Source organism: Podarcis pityusensis (genome assembly GCF_964106645.2).
Source record: "Podarcis pityusensis genome assembly, chromosome: 2".
In the NCBI taxonomy this organism is placed as follows: Eukaryota; Metazoa; Chordata; class Lepidosauria; order Squamata; family Lacertidae; genus Podarcis; species Podarcis pityusensis.
Window position 1 is genome coordinate 70,429,749 of NC_138029.1, and position 22,746 is coordinate 70,452,494.

Genomic DNA, 22,746 nt, shown 5'->3' on the forward strand with positions numbered 1-22,746 from the left:
CCTCTGTCGTCCCCTTCTCCTTGTGCCCTCAATCTTTCCCAACATCAGAGTCTTTGCCAGGGAGTCTTCTCATGAGGTGGCCATGGAGTTTTCTTGGCAGGGATACTGGAGTGGCTTGCCGGTTCCTGCTCCAGGTGATCACGTTTGGTCAAAACTCTCCACTATGACCTGTCCATCTTGGGTGGCCCTACATGGCATAGCTCATAGCTTCTCTGAGTTATTCAAGCTCCTTCACCACGGCAAGGCAGTGATCCATGAAGGGGAGGCAGTGAAGGTAGCTAATCATATCTCCTCCAGGTTTCCTCTTTACCAGACTAAACATACCCAACTCCCTCCACCATTCCTTATAAGGGTTGCTTTCCAGACCCTTGACCATCTTGCCTGCCCTCCTCTGCACATGTTCCAGCTTGTCAACATCCTTCATAAATTGGGGTGCCCAGAAGTGGACATAGTATTCTAGGTGTGGTCTGACCAAGACAGAAAATCCAGGCCATTCCTGTTATCACACCTTCAGTGCATTTTGAACTGGGTTTCTGCACTCCCAATACTTGAGAAACTAGCTCTGGCTTATGCTCTGGCTGCAGCAGTTTCTGTTCCAGAAGTCAGGGAGCGAGCCTGAGGCATATTCTAGGACAGCAGTGTCTAAAGGGGTTTGGAGGTGGGAGACTGGATGCCGCTAGCCAGGTGACGCTTTCCAAATGTTGCTCTGGAACCCACATCGGTCCTCTGTCAGCATAACCCAGGTGACCAGGGACGATGGGCATTATAGTCCAAAACATCTGGCAAGACTGGCAGGATTATTGTAATAACCTGCAGTTTTATAAGAGTACAGTGTATATTTAAAGTAGACGAATAAATGAGCAAATTAAGTTAATTTGGATATGCAGAAGATATACAAAATAAATTTAAGGAACCGTAGAAAGAGGGGGGAGGAAATCAAGTTTTGAAATATTAAAATGATTGTGAAATTAGTGAAATGTATAAACCTGAAAAGCATAATTTAATATATATATATATTAAAAAAACACCTGGCAAGGCGCAGGTCCCCGCCCCCGCAACATACGCCTTCGCTTCTGACCAATGGCACACCAGCGCCTCTCCTGCGGGAGAGGGGAGGTTCTCCAGCGAACGGCCCGGCGTCGCTTCCTTCCCGAGGGCTGCTGGGAGTTGTAGTCCTGCCGCCTGAAGGCCGCGCGGCTGCTCAGCCCTCCCGGCTGGAGCGATTACGTGGCTCGAGGAGCAGAGGAGAGGCGGGACGCAGGCGCGGCGTGATGGCGGCTCCCGTGCGCAGCCCGTCGGTGCTCTTGCGGCTCTTGCTGCTGCTGGCCGGCCTCGCCTCGCCCGGCTGGGGCCTCTACTTCCACTTGGGCGAGACGGAGCGCAAGTGCTTCATCGAGGAGATCCCCGACGAGACCATGGTCATCGGTGCGCCTGGCGGGGCGGAGGGGAGAGCGGGGAAAGTGGCGCTAGCTGGGGGGGGGGGGGGGTCGGGTTCATGGCCCGGGAAGGGTAAAGAGGGGGTGGATCTGGGGCGCAATGATCTGGGGGGGCTGCGGGTATTAAAGCTTTTGAGGGGCTGCCGATCAGGAAGAGAGTTGGGCAATGAAACTGGGTGAGATGGGAACACGGGAGGAGATTTACCTGTGTATATGTAAATGGTGATGGAGATTCAGCTGGGAAATTAAGTTATTTAACTGTTTGGGCGGCCAACTTTCCCCTCATCCTATTCCGTTTCTATATCACAGGGAATTACCGGACGCAGCTGTTTGATAAGCAACGGGAAGAGTACCTTCCGGCTACTCCTGGCCTGGGCATGTTTGTGGAAGTGAAGGACCCTGATGAAAAGGTATACGGACACAGAAGATGTCCACGTGTTCTGTTGCACTGAGGACAGATGTGTGTCCCAGATGTATGGTGTAACCACAGACTATTTCTGCTCAGAAGTATAGGGAAAAGGGTTTTTCCTTTTCTGATCTTGGTCTCCTAAGGGCCATTATTTTGATTGTATTCTCCTGGTCTGTTGTCTGGTGTGCTGATACGCAAGTATTTGACCCATAGGAGCCAACTTCTAGGGGCCAAGGTCCCTTCGGCCTCTCCAATACAATAATTGAGGGAGTCAGGGGGCCCCATGGGCATTGCCATTTAAATGGTGTGAATGTGCTGCCTCTTGTGATTGCATATGCAGGGTAGGGCTTACCTGAGCCTCCCCAATATTTTATTCAAGTTGGCATCCCAGACTTGACTAGATATGAAGAAGCAGGGTTGTATTTTTGGTCCCTTGTGCCCTTTTGTGTGGCAGTAGGACTAGTACGTTCAGCTCACTACATCAGTGTTTTGTGAACAGCTTTGGATAATTTGCAGACCACCTCTTTCATCCCCAAAGAAGAGTCTGGGTGCATGACTGTTGAGAGATAACAATGCGGATCTCAAACTTCATGCTGTTGATTTGTTGTCATGGCCTTTTGCTGTGGAAAACCACTCAGCACACACCTGTTGGAGCTACAGATGTTGGCTTTATGGCCTGCAGAACTGGCAGTGTATCATGTTGATATATTATTGTGTGTAGAATAGGCAATATATCATGGTGGAATAGATGCAGCTTGAAGACTTTATCCAGAAGACTTCAGGTACACAATAGAAATCTTACTAGTTTTTAATTATACAGAGCAGAGTATTCCAGAAGCATATGTGTAATCAACCTAAAATACTGGCACTACAAATTTTCAGTGTTTCCTAATTTAACTGATTATGGCTGTGTGAACCCTGGTATCAAAATGGTTTTGGTATGTTTGGTTGACTCATACGTTACATTCCCTTCTGTTCTGTTCTGTAGGTGGTGTTGTCTCGACAGTATGGGTCAGAGGGCAGATTCACCTTTACTTCTCACACACCTGGGGAACATCAGATCTGTCTACATTCTAATTCCACAAAGTTTTCCCTTTTTGCGGGAGGCATGCTGGTAAGAGGATTCATGCAAAGGGAAGATTTGTGCTTGGGTTCATTTGATTTGACAAGCCAGCTCCTGAAGCATCATGCTTTGGTGGGTATCTTCAGGCCCAAGTTTTCACTGTTGACGTTTCGAATTTCATTGCAGAGGGTCCACCTCGATATCCAGGTTGGGGAACATGCCAACGACTATGCTGAGATTGCAGCCAAAGACAAGTTGAGTGAGCTGCAGCTACGTGTACGCCAGCTCCTAGAGCAGATTGAACAGATCCAGAAAGAGCAGAACTACCAGCGGGTATGTGGGTGAAATTTAATGTCATGTTAAGGTGATAGTTCCAGCTTCACAATTTTTTCCACTTGCCAAATGGAACAATCTACTCTCTCCTCCCTCCATGCACTACTCTGGGGATTCTTGCGACCCAATTTGAGAGGACAGGGATGGTGGGGGAAGTCCCAGTGTGCTAGTGGGACTCACTGTGCTGGCTTCTACTAGTGCAACATCTTGGTTGAATCCAGCTCTGTACTTCAGTGGCAGAGCACCTGCTTCATATGCCGAAGGTCCATGTTCATTCTCTGATGCCTCCAGTTAAAAGACTCTGGCAGCAGATGATGGAGAAGACATTTCCTCCTGAGACCCAGACGGCCTCAGCCAATCAGAGTAGACTGTACCCAGCCTAGATGGACAACTAGTCTGTCTTGGCATGGGTAGCTTCCAAAGAGCTTCTCAGCTGGCCTCCAGTAATGCTCTCTGTATAATAAGACTGGGAAAGGAAGTGGTCTGCTTACATGCTCACATCATACAGTTCTGACGTGGGGAAGAGGGCTTCTTTCTAAAGGGTAATACTATAGGGAATATGCACCCTTATTAGTTAAGGTTGTGCTGTTTGCGGAAGGTAGACTTCAGCCACATTCATACAATACGATTAAAGCACTGTGGTACCACTTTAAACAGTCATGGCTTCTCCCAAAAAGTCCCCGGAACAATGGGTTGTTAAGGGTACTGAAAGTTATAGGAGACCATTCCCCTCACAAAGCTGCAATTCCCGGAGTGGTTTAACAAGCAATCCCACTTCATAGGAATTTGTGGGAATTGTAGCAGTGTGAGGGGAATAGAGGCCTCCTACAACTCTCAGCACCCTTAATAAACTCCCAGAATTCTTTGGATGAAGCCATGGCTCTTTAATATGGTATCATAGTACTTTAAATGTGTAGTGTGACTGCGGCCAAACTTTGGTTTCCAGAGTCAGCTGTTCCCCCAACTCATGCTAAAAAAGTATCCTTTTAGCTTTTGATGAATCCTCTCCCCTTTCCTACTCCTAAACTGTTTTCTCCTCTTCTTTTTTCCTCAGTGGCGAGAGGAGCGCTTCCGGCAAACTAGTGAGAGCACAAACCAGCGGGTTCTCTGGTGGTCCATTGTCCAGACCCTCATTCTTGTAGCCATTGGAGTCTGGCAGATGAGGCATCTTAAAAGTTTCTTTGAGGCCAAGAAGCTGGTATAAAAAAAGTGTGGTTTGATATCAGCAAAAGGCCTGCAGTTCCCACAGGAGCCATTCCCAGTTCGTCAGTGCCTGCACGGGTGCTTCTCCTCTCCTCAGTCTTCTTCCACCAGACTTCTTGTTGTCCAGGCTCAGTATCATCTACCTCTCTCTGCCTCTGTCCTTCCATCTCTCTTCCTCCCTGCCAACATCTCAGCCTGCTGTGGTTCCAGGGCAGCAGCTTTGCCTCTTAAGGCACTGTGTTCTCTCCAGACAATCCAGACCTGCCCTCCCTCACTGTCACTCATGTTCTGTGTGAGGAGCTGGGGGGGGGGGGTTGTTTCTCTTGCCTAAGAGTGTCCTTCATCAAAAATCAACTCTTCCCAAGGGCACCCAGGACCTTTTTTTCCAGCCAGCGTCACAAATGACAAAGCCAAGAAACTGATGCCAGTTTTGAGCCCTGCTGTATTTTTACTAGCTCTGACTTCTTGATGCCGCCAGTATGTTGCTTTGAAGAAAAGCACTGAATAAGAAGACCTGGAAGCTCTGCCTGCAGTTCTCCTGTCCTGTATATTCTTAATGTGAATGGGATATGGAATGATTTTGGGATTAACTGCTGTGGGATTGGTGGAATAATAATGGGACACTCTGTATGTATGTGTTGGGCTTTGTGATAATAATTGGGCTATTAACTGAGGATAGCCAAGTATTGAAATTTACTTGATTTATATCTTCCTCTGTAGCTTGCTAGAATTAAATTGGCTTTTCCTGTATATACACAACCACTATTCTTCTGGCAGATCAGATGCCTCATTTTCTTACAAATGTGAGCTTATTGGTTGTAAGCTTGGTTCTGCGCTGCTGGTCTTGCAGCAGGAACATGTGCTGACTTGCTTTTTCCAGCTGTTCCACCAGCCCAATCATCACTCCATTTTACTTGGAAGCAAACCCTGTTAGTTTCAGTAGAATTCCTTTCCCAAGGAACTTTACAGTCCAGGTCTCCTAGGGGTTTGTTTTGCTAAATACATTTATGGACATCCAACAAATTCATATGGTTTGATTATAATTCCAAAATTATTGAAGCATCTTCTCATGACCCCTCCCCTGTCAAAGTTTGAGATTGCTATTTGGGAGGGAGGAGACCCAGAAGACTGTTACATTTAAACTAGGGGGGAGCCAAAAATATGGTTAAATCTCAATGAGACTAATTTTGAACTGGTCAACCATGGATTATTGGCCTAAGATTGAACCATGTGCCCATACACTCTTCCTTCCCCTTCTCCTCCCTTCATTGCACCCAGCTTGGACACTTACATCGTGCTTGTTAGGAATGGAAACTTAACACTTGTGAGTTGCAGCACTTAAGCCTAAGTTTGGATGTTATGAGAAACTGTTGTAACGAGCCCCCAGTTTGGGTGCATGAGAGGGGTAAGGATCATGTGTGTTGGGAGGCATGCAGCTTGTTCTCAGGCCAATATCACTATGGGTGACCTAGCCACCGTATGTAGACTATTTAAGTGATGTCCAGTGTCTTTTGTTTGTAAATGTTACTGGTGACTAAGCCTTTGGAGAAGTGGCTGTGTTGGCTTGGCGTATCTGAGATGGATTTTTTAGGAGACACGTTGGAGACAGAGAAAGTGCAGATATGGTTAAATTCCCATCACAGCAGCACCTATCCATGCCTTCTTTTTGCTATAGAGGTCTGAAGCTCATATTTTGTGTGTCATGATGGCTGAGCAGAAAACTTGAAAAGGGTAGCATATTCTTTGCTCCGCTTTGGCTTCACAATTACCATACTGATTTTACATGAAAGTAGAGACAAATGTACACTTTCCTAAATGTGAAAGGGAATTTTTTTGTTGCCATACAAAAACCAGAATTGTTTACTAGAGGCAAGGGAACAACTGCAGTGGCTTCTGCAATTCAAATGGCACCAGCCTTTCAATTTCTAAAATTTATCTTAATGGTTCCCCCCCCCCCGCCCCTTGCTGCTTTGAATATGTTGTGTTATTAGATTTACAAAAGGGTGGTGGTGGTATGTTGCTGAGATACTTGTGAATGTCCTCAAGTTGCTAAGGAGTTCTGAGCCAGACATAATCTGCTCTGGCCTGAACTGTCTTGATTTTCAGATAGCAGAACTTGGCTAAACATTGAAGTGCTGAAGATGTTCAGAATAATTCTTTGAGGGCATTAAACAGTTTAATTATAAAGCTTCATGACTGTGCCAATATCTATCTTAAAAAAGAAAACAGTTGAGAGCATAGGAAAGCACATTCTAGACTAGGTGTGGGGAACCTTTGGCTCTCCAAATGATGCTGAACTACAGCTCCCATCATCCCTGGCCATTAGCCATGCTGTTTGCAGCTGATGGGACCTGTAGTTCAGTAACAAAGGTTCAGCCAAAGGTTCCCAGACCTGCTCTAGAATGAATGAAGATTGCTGCACTAGATGAGTGAATGCTGGTGTCCTTCTGTTAGAACCAGGTTTGTTGGAAAGGGTCTCTTTCATCTGAGTTTTTTGTTTTTTTTAGTTTCCCAGGTTTGTGATATTTGCAATGGTCTGTGTTTGTGCCACTGACTACATCATCCAGTTGAAGTGGTCTAAGATCCCAACTTCCCTAAAGCCACCTTGACTGTGCTCCTGTGAAACAAGTGAAGTTGCCTGTTTCTTACACTCTGCTGTGACCAACTAAGACAACTTAATGGGGTGACAATTTTAGATGCTGCAGTGTAGGAGTTCAAGCTTTTATGTAGGAGATTAAACAACTAAAGCTCTATGGATGAAGGACCAGTTTTAATGAGTGGCACATACTTGTTTTTTTTGTATTGTGGCTATTTTAGCCCTGGTTGCTACTGTAAAGCAAATGAGAGAGAAGTCAATAAAGATGGTATTTCCTTCTAACAATGACTGCTAACTTTATTTCATGTCAAGATCTTACACTTTCTTCAGAAGTCCCAAAATGCATGTACATAAGAGTTTTGGTAATAGAGTATCAATACTTTGTTGCCAGCTACAACTTTTTTTTAAAAAAAAAAGTTTTCACAAAAACTAGTCATACTACATGCGTCAACTCACCCCAACTTCGTTAATTCATTTGCTCATTCTGGACTGTCTAGAAGCTCCCCATAAGCTGCCTGATACCACTTTCCTCCTCCTCTATTTTTTCTATGTGGTCCACCTCGGCCGGGAAACCGGCGAATCTGCGGTTCCTCGGAGTAGCTGTTCTCGTGTAGGAACGAGTGTTAGGCGGAACAGCCAGCGGGGAGCACGTTTCTAGAGGACCGCTCTAGTCGACGGACCTGGTGTCCACGCCAACGTGTCCCGGCCGGGTTGGGTGGGGAGTCCTGCCGGCAAGGCAGTAGGATGTTCCCGTCCCGGCGCAAGTCTACTATGTATCGCCGCGCGGGTAGCGGGTAAGTATCCTAAGGGAGAGGAAATATATGAGAGGGAGAGGAAAACTAGGAAGGGGGGGGGGCGATGGATGAGAAGCGCTCGAGGACCGTGAAGGCTCAGCGTCTAAGCTTCAGTCCTGAAATACCTGTTTTATCTTCCCACTTTTTGTCGCAGTTTTGAGCGGTCAAGAAATGGTGCTGTGGAGGTTAGGATGGGCGTGAATCTGAATGGCTGAGAAACAAGCTTCGTTCCCGCCTTAACTATACACCGAGTGGCACATCTCTTTGCTTTTTCCTCCATTAATAGTTTACTTCCCCTATAGGAATGAATGGAAAGCACTATATGGGGGGGGGGAGGGAGAGGAGCACTTGAAGCGGGGCGCGGGGAGCTTGTACTGGAGGGGTTTTATGGAGATTGAGCTAGAAGAGACGTCTAAGAGGGCTGTATACTTCCCCTTATCTCACCCTGCCCTTCCTCTTCTCAAATATAGCAAATCTTTTTTTTTTACCTAGAGATGTAGTAACGGAATCTATGTTGTCTCTTGAGTCAGGAAGAAGTTTCTCCCAAGTAACTGGCAATTGGCAACACATTAGTTGTTAGGAAGAAGGGTTTTCAAGTTGGCGGGTTTCACTTTGCACAAGGTACATGCAATGCTTTTAAAGAGCCCATTTTGGATGAATATGGGGAGATAGGATGAGCTCTTGGAGTTGGTGTAACATAGGGGAAAACTTAACAGCATATTTCTGTGCATGTTTACTCAGTAGTAAGTAAGTCTTGCCTTCTTTTGCACATGGAATTATATGTTATGTTTCACTGTGTTGACTTGCCCTATTCTGATTTTGCTTCAGGTCCTGCCGGCTGTTTGGTATCCTACCCCGGAAATTTTCTCTCTTTCAACTCTTTTTTGTTGCACTGTTGCTGGGTTTTCTCTCCCTGTTGTGGCTGCAACTCAGTTGTTCTGGGGATGTGACTAGAAGTCAAAGAGCTGCAGCTACACTGCCTCAGAAACCCTGTACATTGGAGCCTCTCCCTCAGCTTCCTGATGACCCATCATGGGGACCCCACCGTCTAGCAGTGTTGGTGCCTTTCCGGGAGCGCTTTGAAGAGCTGCTGGCTTTTGTGCCTCACATGCATCGCTTCCTCAGCAGGAAGAAAATTCGCCATCATATCTTCATACTCAACCAGGTGGATCATTACAGGTACTGTAAGGTATGGGTGAATGTGAACCCCATGCTGTGCCTCCCCCTCAATGTTTCAACCTAACCTGTATCCCAAATTATTACGTTCTTCTTTGGGTGACTTTGGACATGATATTGATATGGAAGGAAACATTGGGCCTTTGTATTATCTAAAATAGATATTTGCATTTCCCCCACCTGCAAGATGTGTAACCTTGAAATCATATCTGAAGTCTCTCATATCCATCTCTCGTTGAAACAATGCTTGGATAATACAAAATATTCTAAAGGAACTGACTTTCCAAGGTTCCTCTAGCTCAGGGCATGGGAACTGGGGCCCTCAACAACTCCTATCAGCCCCAGCTTTCCTTCTTGCCCTCATCTATACAGCAGAACTGATACTTTCTTTTCAGAGGGAAAGTTTTTGCTTTTTATACATTTCCATAAGGGTGTTCCTCTTCTTTTCTGAAACCATAAGGAAGCATGATATGATGAATGCTTTGGTGTGCTTAAACACACAGTCTTGGAAAACAAAATGTATTTCTTGGATTTGTTTTATAAGAACGTAAGAAGAGATGGTTGGATCAGTTCAGTGGCCTATCTAGTCAAGTTTTGATTTTCTCCATCACTCTTATAATTTCATACCTCATTTCATTCTCCTCCCTTTATTTTCAGAATTCCTGCCTTTCCAGCATGTGTTTTTGGTAATATATGCTAATAATGCATTTCTGCTATTGCACTTAAGTGCATAGTTGCAAATTCTCCCAACCAAATTAAAAGTTAAAATTAAATAAAAGTTTCCTTCAATAGGAAGATTATGATCAGAAAGGGTATATAATATTAAGTCTGCACCAATAGTGCAAAATGCTTGCTCTTTTAACTCTGATTGTTCACTGAATATTAGTACTATTATTGTTGTTACTATTTTGAAATTTATTACCCACCCTTCACTAGCAGGTCCTAGAGCGGGAATTTAAAATTCAGAATTAAAACAGACTGTAAAACAAATCAGTCACTGGAAAAGTGTGGGCCTGAAAATACACATCTCAGGTATCAAAGGTGCATATTCAGCTTATGCCAAAAGCTGCATTGTGAGGGTGCCAGAACACTTCTGTGAGGAGGGGATTCCATGACTCGGGGACTGCCACAGAGATTGCCCTCTTCTGATCCACTACCCCACCAACTTCTGAGAGTGGTGGGACTACAAAGAGAGCTCTCTCAGCACCTGAAGCGATTTGTAGGAATGGAGGCAGTGTCTGTTATTTGGGGCCTAAGCCATTTAGAGCTTTGAACAGTAGCATGAGCCCAGAAACTAACAGTCAATGCAGCTATTTTAAAACAGGAGCTATATGAGTTCTAAAGGCAACCCCAGTATGTAATCTGGCTCCTGAATTTTGAACCTGTTGAAGTTTCCAAGTCCTCTTCAAAGGCAGCCCCATGTAGAGTGTATTGCAGTGATCCAGTCTGGAAGTTAACAGAACAGGGACTGTAGCTGGAAATAGCATTTCTAGCTCCTGAGGCCAGGAGTACCTCAAGTTATGAGTCTGCCAGAATGGATTTGAGAACCCGGTACACATGCCACCTATGCCTATTCAGTATTAATTAGCTGGTGCATATCCAGCTAACCACTACTACCTATGTAGCACCTAAGCCACTTCTCATGATTCAGATGAAAGAGAGAGAGAGAGGTGGGTGTCATCTGCATAGTTTGACTCCAAAACTCCAGATGACAGCTCCCAGTGAGTTCCTAGGGACAGCGTAGATCATCAAACAGTGGTTGGGCGCACAAGCTGAACACTTTTGACAGTGATGGCTGAGCTTTCCTGAATATAATTTTCTGACATAGGTCCCATCTGCTTGCATTGGTCTCTTGGGCAGGTTTAACAGAGCATCTCTGATCAACGTGGGCTTCCTCGAAAGTGGCAATGACACGGATTACATTGCCATGCATGATGTGGACTTGTTACCTCTTAATGAGGAATTGGACTACGGCTTCCCAGCTGCAGGCCCTTTCCACGTGGCATCGCCGGAGCTGCACCCTCTCTATCACTATAACACCTACGTAGGTGGCATCTTGCTGCTCACCAAGCAGCACTATCGAATGGTAAGACCTAAGTTCTTTCTTTTGGGCTCCTGGGATATCTTATACAACCCACAGAAGGACAAAGTCCTTGCTAGTTATTTTCATTGAACCCACCATCCTGAGATTAAGAGTCTTGTGCTCTACCTTCTGAGCAATCCCAGAATCAGTTAGGGGGTTAGACTTGGCACTGTACATTTAATGGCTTTTGATGCACTCTACTCCATTTAATCCTGAAGACGAAGAGTCTTGCGGTAATGGTGTTAGCTGTGGCTTAGTAAAGACAGCAGCAGATATTACTGTCTCTGTCCCAAGACTTGAAGGAGGGAGAATATTTCTGGTTTCAACTGTGCCTTTATTGTTGTTTCAGTGTAATGGAATGTCGAACCGCTTCTGGGGCTGGGGCCGTGAGGATGATGAGTTTTATCGCCGCATCAGAGGCGCTGGACTTCAGGTGAGGCTGCAGAATGGCTTTCGCTGTAGTTTGAGACCTTGGGACTCTAGTTCTGGGTGAGATTTGAGCCTGTTATTCTGCCATGGTGTGTGAATTCTGTTTTGGACAGAGATTTCTGGCTTCAATGTAGGCTCCAACTTTTTATTTCAGCTGTTCCGGCCATCAGGAATTAAAAGTGGATATAAGACATTCCAGCATCTTCATGACCCAGCTTGGCGCAAGAGAGACCAGAAGCGCATTGCTTCCCAAAAGCAGGTGGGAGTTTCTCATGTGGGAGATGGGGGAAGCAGGTGGCTGGGGGTTGGAACTAAAAATACATTGTTTTTCTTACGTGGAGCTGGCCATATAGCTCTGTAGTAAGTCCTGCACTGTTGCTTCCGCTTAGCCCGGAGGGAACAGCATTGAGCAAGATGGTTACATCAGAAGGCACAGAAATAGGTATGGCCTGAAACTCATGGAACTCATGAATCTGTTATAGATTTTTTCTACAAAATGTAGACAGTATTGACTTTTCAAAATATTTAATTTTAAAACGCACATTTCTATCTCTGATGACTGTGGATAAAAACTTTACAATGTAAGCAATAAATGCTAGCATTAGAAACCAGGGAGTGTGCCTTTTGCAGCCAGTATCTCCGTCCTTTAGTGCCTCTGACCTGTTTCTTCCCAGTGTTCATGTGTATCTGCTTTCCCTTCCTTATGAGTGCCATAAATAAAATAAAATGAAATGAAATAAAATAAAAAAATTCAAAAATGATGCCCACCCATTCAGTTTGAACAAAGCTTGTGTTGTAAATTGCTTCAGGATGCCTCACAGGAAGTGGTACAAAAATGAAATAAATAACAGTGGGTGGAATTCAGTATAGCACTATGGTGAATGTTACATCGGTGCACATATTTCTCTCTGCACAACTCTCCTCCTCTCCCTGCATATCCCCTAAATCTGTTCTAAAGGCTTCCCCAACCCTATGGAGATTTGGGGATAGGACAAAATATTGAGAATCTCATCTTCCCCTCTTCCACCCTTTTAAAATCCATATGATTATAGGGAAACATTTTGAATCAAAGTTGGCAGATTTTGCTGAAAGCAGTTAAAGTCTAAGGTTCCTCATGGTCTATGGTCAGGCCTTCTCAGCTTGGTGCAAGTGTGTCTCTACTTTTCTCCCTAGTTTTTCTTAAAAGGAACTCAGCAGAAGTCTCCCATAAACAAAGTAATAGGAATGCCAATGAATTCATGGAGACTTGCATAACTTACTGATTGCACCTTTGGTGTTCTGATGCTGCAGAATAGAAGAGCCTTTGATTATGATCGTCTTAGACCCTTCCCTTTGCCACAACTGAGCTTTAAGTCTGTGACTCTATCCTTCACAACACTTAAGCCTCCTTCCCTGCTTGCTCTGCTTCACACAAGCCCTCTTCATGATGTCATTTTTTGCTCTCCTACTCTGGACCTGTGTGTATGACGTGTGGCATTTTTGTTCCCATGTAGGAGCAGTTCAAGGTGGACCGTCATGGAGGCTTGACCAACCTCCAATACAGAGTGGAGTCACGAACTCGGTTGACTGTGGCAGAATCTCCCTGCACAGTCCTCAACATCTTCCTAGAATGCGACACCAGTGAGACTCCCTGGTGCACATTTGGCTGAGCCGACTCCTGCATAGACTCTTGCGTTACTGCAGCAGCTGGCTCTCAGAATTGTGTCTGGACTCTCCAAAGGCAGATCCTTCTGCAGGAGCCAGCAACAGGGCATGGATGCCTGTGGTCCAATGGTTACAACAAAAGGTCCGAGGATCCACATCAGTTGACAGGTCAGATGCAGAGCATGACCTCTGTGTGGATGCAGGCAAGGTGGCAGAGACGCTGGCAAGATTAAATGGGCTGAGCGCCTGTTCAGAAGGATGTTGACTTGGCAACCTACATCTCAATGGATGGAAGAAAATCTGAGACTAAGGGGCAGGTCAGTGACTGAATCATCCTGCCTATATCAGCCAGTGCTCTAACACTACATGATAACAAGGCAGTGGGACCTATAGACTTGTTGCCCAGGCTGATGCTTAAAGGACTTTACAGAATCACTATCAGGTAAACTTGTTGGAAGTTTGCTGCTCTCCTATTTCAAAATATGTATAGAGACTTGCTGTGAAGCTCTTGCGCACCCCATCTCTTCCTGTGAGGTCTCCTGCTAAGTGGACACTTGTGCTCTGGCTCAGAGAGCATTGTCACTTACCACTGGACCTAAACCCATCGTGGTAAAGGGTCTTGTTACTGGGGTCTTTGAGACACTGAAAGCTGTTGGTTTGCTTCAATAAAGCCATTAAAGGCGAGTGCCTCATGAAAGGAAATCAGCGTGCGTGTGTGCACATAGGATTGCTGTAAGTAGTACAGTGGTACCTCCAGTTACGAACTTAATTCGTTCCGGAGGTCTGTTCTTAAGCCAAAACCACTCATAACATGAGGTGCACTTTCGCTAACAGCACCTCCCGCTGCCGGCGCGCGACTTCCGCTCGCATCCCAGGGCAAAGTTCACAACCGGGAGCATCTACTTCCGGGTTAGCGGAGCTCGTAACCCGAAGCGTTTGCAGGGAGGACGGTACGTAACACGAGGTTCCACTGTATCTGGCATTTTGATTTGCACCTTCTCCCTTTTCTGGCCCATTAAACTTTCTAATCCAGAACCCTCATCCAAACCCATTCTTCACATCCCTGATTGGCCCTGATGTTGCCTGACACGCCTTAAAAACGAAAGAAACGAGCCACACAAGTAAAGAGATATATTGTCTGAATATAATGCATTTGTACACTGTGACTATTCCAATAAATCTCCTTCGCCAAGAGAACGAGAGACAAAAGACAGACCCCCCCCCCCCCAGCATCAGGGAACCAGGCCAAAACACCTGCGAAAGAACTGATAGCTCCTACTCAGGTGCATGCGGCACCTGTGGAAGTGCCTGGTCACAGAGCTGGCTGTAGCAGTGCTGGTTGTCTGCTGGAGGCTGACTGTCGACAGGTGAAGGGTCTGTGCTCGTGGAGGGATGTCACTGGGCCCTGCAACGTGGAGAGGTGGAAGAGATGTTTGCCAAGCCTCCATAGAAATGCCTGCCGCCTCCAGGTTCCTCTCCTCTTTCAGAGGCTTAGACTTTTTCTTGAGCTGTTGAGTAAATATGCTGCTGAACTGTTCAAGGGTACTTGGGTGCTCAGACTGACTTGAGCTGGCTGCCAGGTTCTTAGCATCAGGGGTGAGTTCTTTGTAGTTGCACGAAATAAGCTTCTGCAGCTGAGTTTTGGAGGTAGTTTTTTTGCCAGCCGAGGTTGCTGTAAAGGGTGGGGGTAGAGCCAAAAGGGTTACAGAACTGTGATTTTCTACAGCCCCAAAGCAGTTCCCACTTAACAAAACTTTTCATTAATTGCTTGCAGCTGGAGTGTGATGTATTAGTAGATGTGAGACTCTAGTAGATGTGAGATTCATAGGTGCCTTAGGGTGCCCATTCCCAATATTTGCTACACAGTGCAGGGCATGATTTAGAAGAAAAAAAGACTCAGTTCCATGCACCCCATGGAAATCAAGATTGACTTTCAGCTGGCGGTGGTGCGCCTTTAGCAACTTCCCCTGACTTCTAGGCTTCTATATGTGCTGACTGCTTTGCTGTTCCCAACTAATCTAGTCCTTGTCTAAATCTTCCAGACTTTGCAGACAATCCACAGTGCAGTTGAGTAACGCAACTCAAACTGATAAGCATAATTTATTCCAAGTGCAAAACCAAAGTTTCCTTAGCACACATTCCCCCATGTCACATACTGTGTGTGTGTGTGTGAGAGAGAGAGAGAGAGAGAGACAAAAACTGCTATTTTTTAGGCATGTCATACAATTTCCACTTAAAAAGGTAAAGGTAAAGGGACCCTGACCATTAGGTCCAGTCGTGACTGACTCTGGGGTTGCGGCACTCATCTCGCTTTATTGGCCAAGGGAGCCAGCGTACAGCTTCCAGGTCATGTGGCCAGCATGACTAAGCCGCTTCTGGAGAACCAGAGCAGCGCACGGAAACACCGTTTACCTTCCCACCAGAGCGGTACCTATTTATCTACTTGCACTTTGACGTGCTTTTGAATTGCTAGGTTGGCAGGAGCAGGGACCGAGCAACAGGAGCTCACCCCGTCACAGGTATTCGAACCGCCAGCCTTCTGACCAGCAAGTCCTAGGCTCTGTGGTTTAACCCACAGCGCCACCTGCGTCCCTAATTTCCAGTTACCTGTAGCTAAAAGAACCAGGGCAAATTTGGAGAGTGCACAGTGGAACTCTTGGCTTGTCAGCCTGTCCTCAAACTTTAGAGGGTGGGCAAGAAGTAGGTACTGATCTTAATGGGCAAACCCTCATGTACTGAAAGCACATGTGAGGCGGATGCATAGATTAGCATGGAGCACCTGTGGCAGGCAGAGATATGTGACAGGGTTGGCACCGACTTGGAGACCCTCTCACTGTTGCTGAATGTGGCCAGCAGTGGTGGGTGGGTAATGGCCAGTTGCTGAAGATGGGATGCTGTCTCATTTATGAAATAAAAGGGCTCACCACTGATAACACAGCTTAGCAATCGTTTGATCAGCTAAGCGATAGTTTGTGTCCACTTCCCTGAAGAAAGAGGGTCAGCTATGTTTCAGTTCAGTTTGTACTGCAGATCTTAAAGGTTTACTACATTAGTTGCTCCTTTTCGAAAGCAAGGTTGGAACTAGTGCATGCCTGTGATAAGCGATCTCACAGGGCAGCCTCCTGCAGTCTAGTGCCTTCCAGATATTGGATGCCAACTCCCATCAGCTCCAGCAAGCGTGGTCAGTGGCCAGGGATGGTGGGATCTAGTCCACAACATCTGGAAGGTCCTGCATTGGCAACATCTACATGGAGGTAACTCCCTCCAGTTGGTAAGGTGTTCACAGTGCTGCCTTATACAGCTTGGGCACTTCCTCCTCTCCGTAGTCACCTGCTACCATGTGCAAGGAGCTGCCGCACTTGGATCCAGACTTCATTGATGAGGCCTCTAGCTCAGTGGTCATACTGGAGGAAGATGAATCCTCGTCATTTGTCTGTATAAAAGAGAAGCATACAGAGTTAAGGCAGCAGCTCTGAAGCTTAATTCACCACTATTCAAATGTGCCCAACTAGGGTCACTGCCTACCATCCCCAGCCAGAAATGATGCTCATAATAAAGAGAACTAGGACTTGGTTGACTAGGTTTTCTCTCTTCCTAATGTTCTTATCCCTATTAGAGAAATGTTTGGGGTTTTTTAACCAACGAAAAGGGAAGCGAAGTCTGTCACCATCTGCAAGGAACGGAAACAAAGTGGACCTTGGCGGTTAGTCACTATTCAGGAAGTCTTGCTCGGTATTATTCTATTTGAGGAACAGGGTTATTTGGCTGACCAGCACACCTGAGTCCAGAGATGCTTAACCACTAGTCAGTGGGTATATAGGACGGTAGCCTAAGGCAGTAGACCAAGAGGGTTTTCTGCTTCCCAAGAGGCCATAGTGCAACCTGATGCCTCCGTAATACCTAATGCAACCTCATTTGAACGTCTGTGGTCTCATACCTCACTCCATCTAAAGATTCATACAGCGATGACTTTACCACCAGCCGCCACCTCCTCCCACCCACAATTTGCTCTGCTTACTGTCTGCCTGATGAAGAGTTCTGGAGAACTGAAAAGCTTGCACACCGTTTTTTGACATATTGATTGGCCACATAACGATATTACCCTAATGTGGGTTTTTGATAGCTAGATAAATAAATAAATAAATAAAATTTATAGCCCGCTCACCTGGCTGGGTTTCCCCAGCCACTCTGGGTGGCTCCCAACAGAATATTAAACAGAATAAAACTTCAAACATTAAAAACTTCCCTAAACAGGGCTGCCTTCGGATGTCTTCTGAAAGTCAGGTAGTTGTTTATTTCCTTGACATCTGGTGGGAGGGCGTTCCACAGGGTGGGTGCCACCACCAATAACGCCCTCTGAATGATGGTTGTGGGCCAACAGGGTTGCATTTGCATTTTAGGAACACTTCGCCAGTAATGCAAGTTGTTTACAGAACTCCTTATAAAGCGGAGTTTACTGCCCAAGTGGATTCAGCTTCTGGCTGAAAAAGGAAAGTGCCTGCACCCCTTGCAGAAGAGAACTCAGTAACTGGGACAGGTTCTGTCCTGCTTCACATACCAAGCTGGGTGACTGAGACGGCGCTTCTTTGTACACCTTGTACCGTCTGCCCTTCCTGCTCCCATAGAATCTGGAGAAGAAAGCCCAGGGCCCACGAGAGTTTAACGCTGGCTCACTGGCTTGTGATGAGATCTGTAAGAACTGAATGTCCAGCTGCAACTGTCCTCTTGTCTTCTCCTTCTTGCCAGGTCGAGACTGCAGCACAAACCACCTGCAGAGAGATAAGACAATGGCCTCTATGGCAGGTGTCTAACTTACCGCTCTTCTACTACTGAGAGAGGCAACATGGTGCCCTCCAGGTGTTGTGGAGCACAGGTCCCATCAGACCCAGCCAGTTTGGCCACTGAGCAGGGGTGACTCAAACTGTAGCCTGAAAGATCTGAAGAGTTGCACACAGTCTACCCTGGCTCTATGGGTTACCACTGCAGTACCAATAATCTAACGAGGCCTGCTGGATCAGGCCAAGGCCTCATCTAATCCAGCATCCTGTTCTCACAGTAACCAACCAGATGCTTATGAGATGCACAAAAGCAGGAGCAGAGCCAAATAGCGCTCTCTCCACTTGTGATTCTCAGCCACTGGTATTCAGAGGCATACTGTCTAGGTTAGAAGAGACAGAATACAGCCACCAGGTTGTTCCTTGGTACCTATGTGGTAACACAATAGGGCAACCTTCCTCAACCTGGTGTCCTCCAGATGTTTTGCACAATCCTGTACTACAGCAACTGACTTGGGCTAAAGCAGTATTTCTCAAACCTGGGTCTCCAGCTGTTTTTTGGATTACAACTCCTATCATGCCTAGCTAGCATGACCAGCGGTCAGGGATGATGGGAGTTGTAGTTCAAAAACAGCTGGAGACCCAAGTTTGGGAAACCCTGGGCTAAAGGGAGTTGCAGTACACATCTAGAGGTCTCTGGATTGCAGAAGGATGCTCTAGAGCAGGCGTAGCCAACACAGCGCCTTGCAGATGTTGCTGGACTACACTCACGATTATTGACCTTTGGTTGTGCTGGCTGAGGGTGATGGGAGTCATACGACACAACATCTGGAGGGCACTGTTGGTTTCCCCTGTCACATACAGTGGTACCTCGCGTTACATACGCTTCAGGTTACATATGTTTCAGGTTACAGACTCCGCTAACCCAGAAATAGTACCTCGGGTTAAGAACTTTGCTTCAGGATGAGAACAGGAATCGTGCTCCGGCGGCGCAGCAGCAGCAGGAGGCCCCATTAGCTAAAGTGGTGCTTCAGGTTAAGAACAGTTTCAGGTTAAGAATGGACCTCCGGAACGAATTAAGTACTTAACCCGAGGTACCACTGTACTGCGGTTGAATATTGACCAAGTTGTAACTTACCACAGTGTGACTGTAACCATTTTGTAAACTGGTCATTTGGCAGCTGCTGAGGAGGAGTTTGCAGCTCCTCTAAATTTCCAATTTGGCTGTGTGTTGCAGTGACCTCAGCACTTGGCTGGATCTTTCGGCCTACCAGTTTCCTGTTTGCTTACAGGCTAATTGCTGCAACTTACATTTTGGAAAATGTGAAGTGCCCTATTCTGCATTGGAGATGCTAAAAAAATGGTGTGCCTGGGTGGTTTGCTGAAGGTGGAGCCTGCCAGATTCTGCAAGTGGGCATTTCAAGGAGCGTGACTGGATAAGTGTATTAAATCTCATCCATATGCTAAACTTCCCTACCAGCTCTGAAGAAGACAGAATCCTCCCTCTTGTTTCTCCAGTCAGCTATTAATTAATAGCTTGCCACAAAAGGAGCCTACGAGTGATTTACAAAATGTTAAAAGCATAAAGCATGGCTCAAAATGGGGGGGAATACATTATAAGAAAAGCCATGAAATAAAACAGAACCAATAAAAGAGCAGCAAAAACACACCATCAATAGATAGATTATTACAATTTTGCTATCAAATGCCTGGGAAGTGATAAGTTTCTAGCTGGAGCAAGAAGGACGTTAATTATGGTACCAGGTGGACTTCAACAGGAAAGCATTCAACAAGTGGGGAGCCCCAATGGAAAAGGCCCTCTCCTTTCCTCCCAAGTACTTACTAATATTACAATCCCAGCTAAAATTTGGCACTTTTACATAGCCCTTCAATATACGTGCAGTTTTATGGGAGCTATGACTTAATTAGTTTGCAGCCAGTTTTCGTTCAATATATTATTGTGTGCACATGTTTGTGTGTTCATGACCTTTGCATTGCTGCCTCGGCTGTGCAATGATGCACCTCTTAAAAGGCTTTGCCACATTTTTGGTGCATATGGCGCTAACCATTTTCTTAAGGACCATCATCTCCAAACTATATCTTCCTATACTTCTTGCCTGATGCCACCCCATGGCTCAAAAATGTGAACTCTGGGTTAACCAGCATGGTGTCCTCTAGACTACAACTGCCATCAATCTTGACCACTGGCCAAACTGGCTGTGGATGGTGGAAATTGCATCTGGAGGACACTGTGTTGGTTATCCCTAGCTTGACTTCGCGAGATAGATGCAGGGCTGTCGGGTGATGCTCACTCATTTCTTCTCTTCGTTTTGTCCTGAAAAAGTTGGGCAAGAGGCAAGCATACTCGGCCGAGGAACTGGTTGAAATGATGCAAGGACTGGTGCATGACGGTAAGGATGAGGCCATTCTCTTCTGAGTCATCCAGCACACTGGGCAGCTGCAATGTACACTCTTCATGCCATTCGGGACTTAGGCTGTGTAGTGCTACGGAGGTCCTGAACTTCTGCTTTTGTAGCTGAATCACAACATAGGGGTTGCTGGTGCCAGTGGCGCCCTTGGAGCGTAGAGAGCAGGCACGCAGGACAGTCAGCTGCAGGTGGGTTGGGTGCCAGGCATGCTCCTTTTCTGTGTCCTCATCCACCCTGCAAAGACAAATCCTTTTATTAGTTAGTGGCGGTTGTGAATCGTATAATTGTAGAGTTGGAAGAGACCTGAAGGTCATCTAGTCCAATCCCCTGCAATGCAGGAATCTCATCTAAAGCATCCGTGACAGATGGCCATCAACCTCTGTTTAAAAACCTCCAAGGAAGGAGAGTCCACAACCTCCCGAGGGAGTCCGTTCCACTGTCTTAACAGCTCTTACTGGCAGAAAGTTGTTCCTGATGCTTAGTCAGAATCTCCTTTCTTGTAACTTGAATCCATTGGTTGAGTCCTACCCTCCAGAGCAGGAGAAAACAAGCTTTCTCCATCCCCCATGTGACAACCCTTGAGATATTTGCAGATGGATATCATATCTCCTCTCAGTTGCCTCTTTTCCAGGCTAAACATACCCAACTCCCTCAACTGTTCCACATAAGGCTTGGTTTCCAGACCGCTGATCTTCTTGGTTGCCCTCCTCCACACACATTCCAGCTTGTCAATATCCTTCTTAAATTGTGGCACCCAGAAATAGACACAGTATTCCAGGTGTGGTCTGACCAAGGCAGAACAAAGCAGTACTATTAGTTCCCGTGATCTAGACACTATACCTTGTTGATATAGCCTATAATAGTATTCACTTTTTTTGCCGCTGCATCACATATTGAGCTTGTGATCTATAAAGACTCTACTCATTTGCACTACTGGCAATCCAGATGTCCCTCCTCTTATATTTGTGCAGCTGGTTATTCCTGCCAAAGTGCAGAATCTTTCATTAGTCCCTATTGGAATTCATTTCACTAGTTTTGGCCCAGTTCTCCATGTTCACCCAGTGAGCTTCCTGTTGCAGCAGAGCTTTGAACCCAGCTCTCCCCCCATCCAAATCTCCTTTCCTAATCTAAATTGCAAGGTTACTGTGAGGTTAACCTGGGGAAACTCCATTGGAGCTGCCCTGAAAGTCTTTGAGGGTGAGGTTACAAACATAATAATAGCTGGTCTTCTTAGGCGGAGGTGGGACTGAGTCAACATTTAGCTGTCTAGAGAGATGGAACAACTCTTTACCCGATCCCCGGCAAGGACTTTGTTCCCTCCTGGTTTGCGTCCAGCTCCATGTAGCCAATTCAACTGACATCCACGTCACTGCCTTAATGGCACCTTAATGGCAAGGAATGCCCATTCGAGAATGTGGAATTTGAGGTTGACAATCAGGTGGGCGGAGCTATTATTAGCCACACCCCTATATCCAGCAAATTTATTCTTCTTTCTGATTCCGTATGTTTTGCTCTGTTGTTGTCAGGGCGCAGGCCTTGGTGGTCACGAAAATAGCACCTCTCCACTCTGGCTTAGAGTGGCTAGGAGTCCACCTGACTACACGACCCCACAGGAAGGCAGGAAGGCACTGGCGGAACCGAAAAGCTATGAAAAGCAAACTTTATGAGTTTTTGGTCCATGGTCTCTTGCAGCTTCAGAGATGCCAAGGGACCCAGGGTGCCGGTACAGCTCATGCCAAGGGCACAAGGGAACCTACGTGCACCTCTGGCTGTTGTTAGTACAAAATTCCCACCTTTTCTGCTTAATATTCAGTTGCTAAGGGTACTGGTGGTGATGCTCAGTAATCAAAGGAGACAGTTTAAATCCTAGCCCCTGCCTTGGGGGATGGTGATCGTTTATTTAAAATAAAAGCTAAAACAGTTCTAAACCTGTATGAGGAACCAGAGCAAAAAAACCTAAAAGGAAATAAAATTAGGCCAGCATTTTCACATAGATTTTCAGGGGAAAGTCTGTATGCCCATATGTGTGTTGCAGTGCTATTTTTCTAGAAAAAGAGGTTCCGGCATTCACCATGAACGCCTCCCTTGTTCTTTTATAACGGCAATGGAGCCTGCCTGAGAGGTGCCGGAACTGAGTTTCGGCAAGTTCCGGCTGAAAAAAAACTGTGTGTTTCAAATGGAGATGTGATGCTTTAGAGATCAAGTTGGTTTAGCTGAATTAGGATCCCCTACAAGATAAATGTAAAAAGAAAACCAAACCAAACATTTATCCCCCCCCCCCACCAAGAGTAATTCTAGAAAAATATAATACATAGTATTGTTTTCTCTGTCATTTCTGCAATGAAAACTGAAATCTTCACTCTCTCAAACAGTGAA

General features: G+C 46.0%; 3 protein-coding genes across 3 annotated transcripts; 2 read left to right on the forward strand and 1 right to left on the reverse strand.

The window, feature by feature from the left end:
* Window positions 1–1,187: 1,187 nt before the first annotated feature.
* TMED9 (transmembrane p24 trafficking protein 9) lies at window positions 1,188–7,325 on the forward strand. Its single transcript, XM_080996175.1, has 5 exons — window positions 1,188–1,425; window positions 1,746–1,846; window positions 2,834–2,959; window positions 3,095–3,241; window positions 4,296–7,325. The coding sequence occupies exons 1-5, from the start codon at window positions 1,272–1,274 to the stop codon at window positions 4,443–4,445; spliced, it is 678 nt and encodes a 225-aa protein (XP_080852301.1). The 5' UTR covers window positions 1,188–1,271; the 3' UTR covers window positions 4,446–7,325.
* Window positions 7,326–7,694: 369 nt separating this feature from the next.
* On the forward strand, window positions 7,695–13,868 carry B4GALT7 (beta-1,4-galactosyltransferase 7). Its single transcript, XM_080996174.1, has 6 exons — window positions 7,695–7,834; window positions 8,663–9,013; window positions 10,871–11,096; window positions 11,443–11,526; window positions 11,677–11,781; window positions 13,016–13,868. Exons 1-6 carry the CDS (start codon window positions 7,785–7,787, stop codon window positions 13,169–13,171), a joined length of 972 nt encoding a protein of 323 aa, XP_080852300.1. The 5' UTR covers window positions 7,695–7,784; the 3' UTR covers window positions 13,172–13,868.
* Window positions 13,869–14,282: 414 nt separating this feature from the next.
* LOC308471883 (uncharacterized protein) lies at window positions 14,283–21,861 on the reverse strand. Its single transcript, XM_080996173.1, has 5 exons — window positions 21,662–21,861; window positions 20,254–20,604; window positions 17,725–17,935; window positions 16,497–16,599; window positions 14,283–14,838 (listed from the first exon to the last, which is right to left on the reverse strand). Exons 1-5 carry the CDS (start codon window positions 21,709–21,711, stop codon window positions 14,399–14,401), a joined length of 1,155 nt encoding a protein of 384 aa, XP_080852299.1. The 5' UTR covers window positions 21,712–21,861; the 3' UTR covers window positions 14,283–14,398.
* Window positions 21,862–22,746: the final 885 nt, after the last annotated feature.